This window comes from Aphanomyces astaci, assembly GCF_000520075.1.
Source record: "Aphanomyces astaci strain APO3 unplaced genomic scaffold supercont1.38, whole genome shotgun sequence".
Taxonomy (NCBI): domain Eukaryota; phylum Oomycota; class Saprolegniomycetes; order Saprolegniales; family Verrucalvaceae; genus Aphanomyces; species Aphanomyces astaci.
Window position 1 is genome coordinate 161,960 of NW_009798301.1, and position 1,742 is coordinate 163,701.

At 48.7% G+C, this 1,742-nt stretch overlaps 1 protein-coding gene across 1 annotated transcript; it reads right to left on the minus strand.

Annotated features, from left to right (window-relative positions):
- Positions 1-1,160: 1,160 nt before the first annotated feature.
- On the minus strand, positions 1,161-1,675 carry H257_12061 (hypothetical protein; the record flags this gene model as incomplete). The annotated part of the gene is made up of 2 exons (XM_009839170.1): positions 1,161-1,521; positions 1,566-1,675. The coding sequence occupies 2 exons, from the start codon at positions 1,673-1,675 to the stop codon at positions 1,161-1,163; spliced, it is 471 nt and encodes a 156-aa protein (XP_009837472.1).
- Between the last annotated feature and the right edge of the window lie 67 nt (positions 1,676-1,742).

Genomic DNA, 1,742 nt, shown 5'->3' on the forward strand with positions numbered 1-1,742 from the left:
GCTACTGGAAATGACATCGAGAATCCAATCGAGTATCCAAGCTACTGGGAACACCTCGTCACTGCGTTCGGGGACATGAAAGGAATTGGACATCTCGAATTTGGCACCGAAAACCCAAGTTCACTGTGGGACGTCAACAACGGCAGTGCTGTTGAAGATGGTGATGGCGACCTCCGCGTCGACGACGCAGAACGAAAGCGAAAACGCATTGTTGCGGGTGAAGTCGACAGGCACCGTCAACTACGGAAGCACGGCAAGACAGACGTCGGGGCGGGGCTAATGTCGCTCGATGCTGCACTCGCACAAGGGATGGTGGAAGCCGCTATCATTTCGAAAGAGTCACCGGATAAGCCCAACGGGTTTAGCGCGATACTCGAGAGGACTGAAGCTGCACTAGCCAAATCTGATGCCGTCCAAGAAGAAACTAAGATCGCACTGCAACGGGGTAATGAGCTTCAAGGGCAACTTTTAGCGTTTCTCATGAATAAATTTACGGAATAATTGTTTTGAACATACATACTATATATTGTTTTGCACCGCACTTCATCTACACATCGCGGCATCGCGACGTTGCTGTGCTTCATAGAACAATTCCAACGCAAATATTATTGATGAAAATCCATTATCGGTGTCGCGCTGCATCATTAAACAATCCCAACGAAAATACTCGTGATGAAAACACCAATTACGTGTAATTGGTAATGTACGCTTTAATGTGATCACGTGTGATTACTGCTTCTACGCCATCTATTTGATTTTTTTCACTATCGTATATCACATCACCCCCGATGTGCATCCAGTCCTCGTATTCACTAGGAGAAGGAATTGTAATGGCCTCCAAGGCAGCTTCTTTTTCATCAATCATCCAATTGTGTAGAACGAGGGTTGCTTCGATGAGGAGGGTCATTTCTTCCGGAGTTCCATGCAAAAGAGTCACCTAAAACAAATAATTTGAGTTAAGTGGGCTAGTTATTGCTTGTTGAGGGCATTGTAGAATCGTTACCTGAAACAATCGAAATGTGTTTTTCCATACTCCGAATGCCCTTTCGACCACCATTCGTGAACAACTGTGGACGTGGTTGTAATGGACCTCGTCTTGAGGCATACCCCAACGAATTGGATACGGCGTCATCACATGGTTGTACAGCTTGTATCCAGCGTCACCGAGGATGCAGCCGCCAAAGGGGAGGGGAGGACTTGCCAAACCACGAGTCACGAAACAGAGCCTTGTCATTCTGGCTTCCTGACCTGATAGAATACGACATGAACTTCAACTTGTCATCCACAACGGCTTGTATGTTGAACGCGGGGAACCCATTTCGACAATACCACCCCGTGTGGTCTGTGAAACGTTTGATAGGCACAAGGGACCCATCAATAGCCCCATACGCATTGGGGAAGCCCATCACGGACACAAACCCCAACCGAACTTTCTCCCAATCAGGGCGGCGCGTCGGCAGGCAAACAACGGCACTCAGATAGCGCTGACGGATAACTTTGCACACTTGGACACAGTACTGCCTCGCACACGTCAAAGAGATGCCACAGTAGCAGTGGTGCTGTACCCATCCGAGTGCGACAGGTAGTGCAGTGCTACTGCAACCCGATCGACCACGCAGAACGTTGTGTGGTGATGCAGAGGACCGTGAACATCATCCCATTTGTCTTCCACCATCTGTGCAATGATGAAAGACACAGAAGGCCCACAGCGCAGATGCGTTTTGTACCAACCAGCGTAGGTG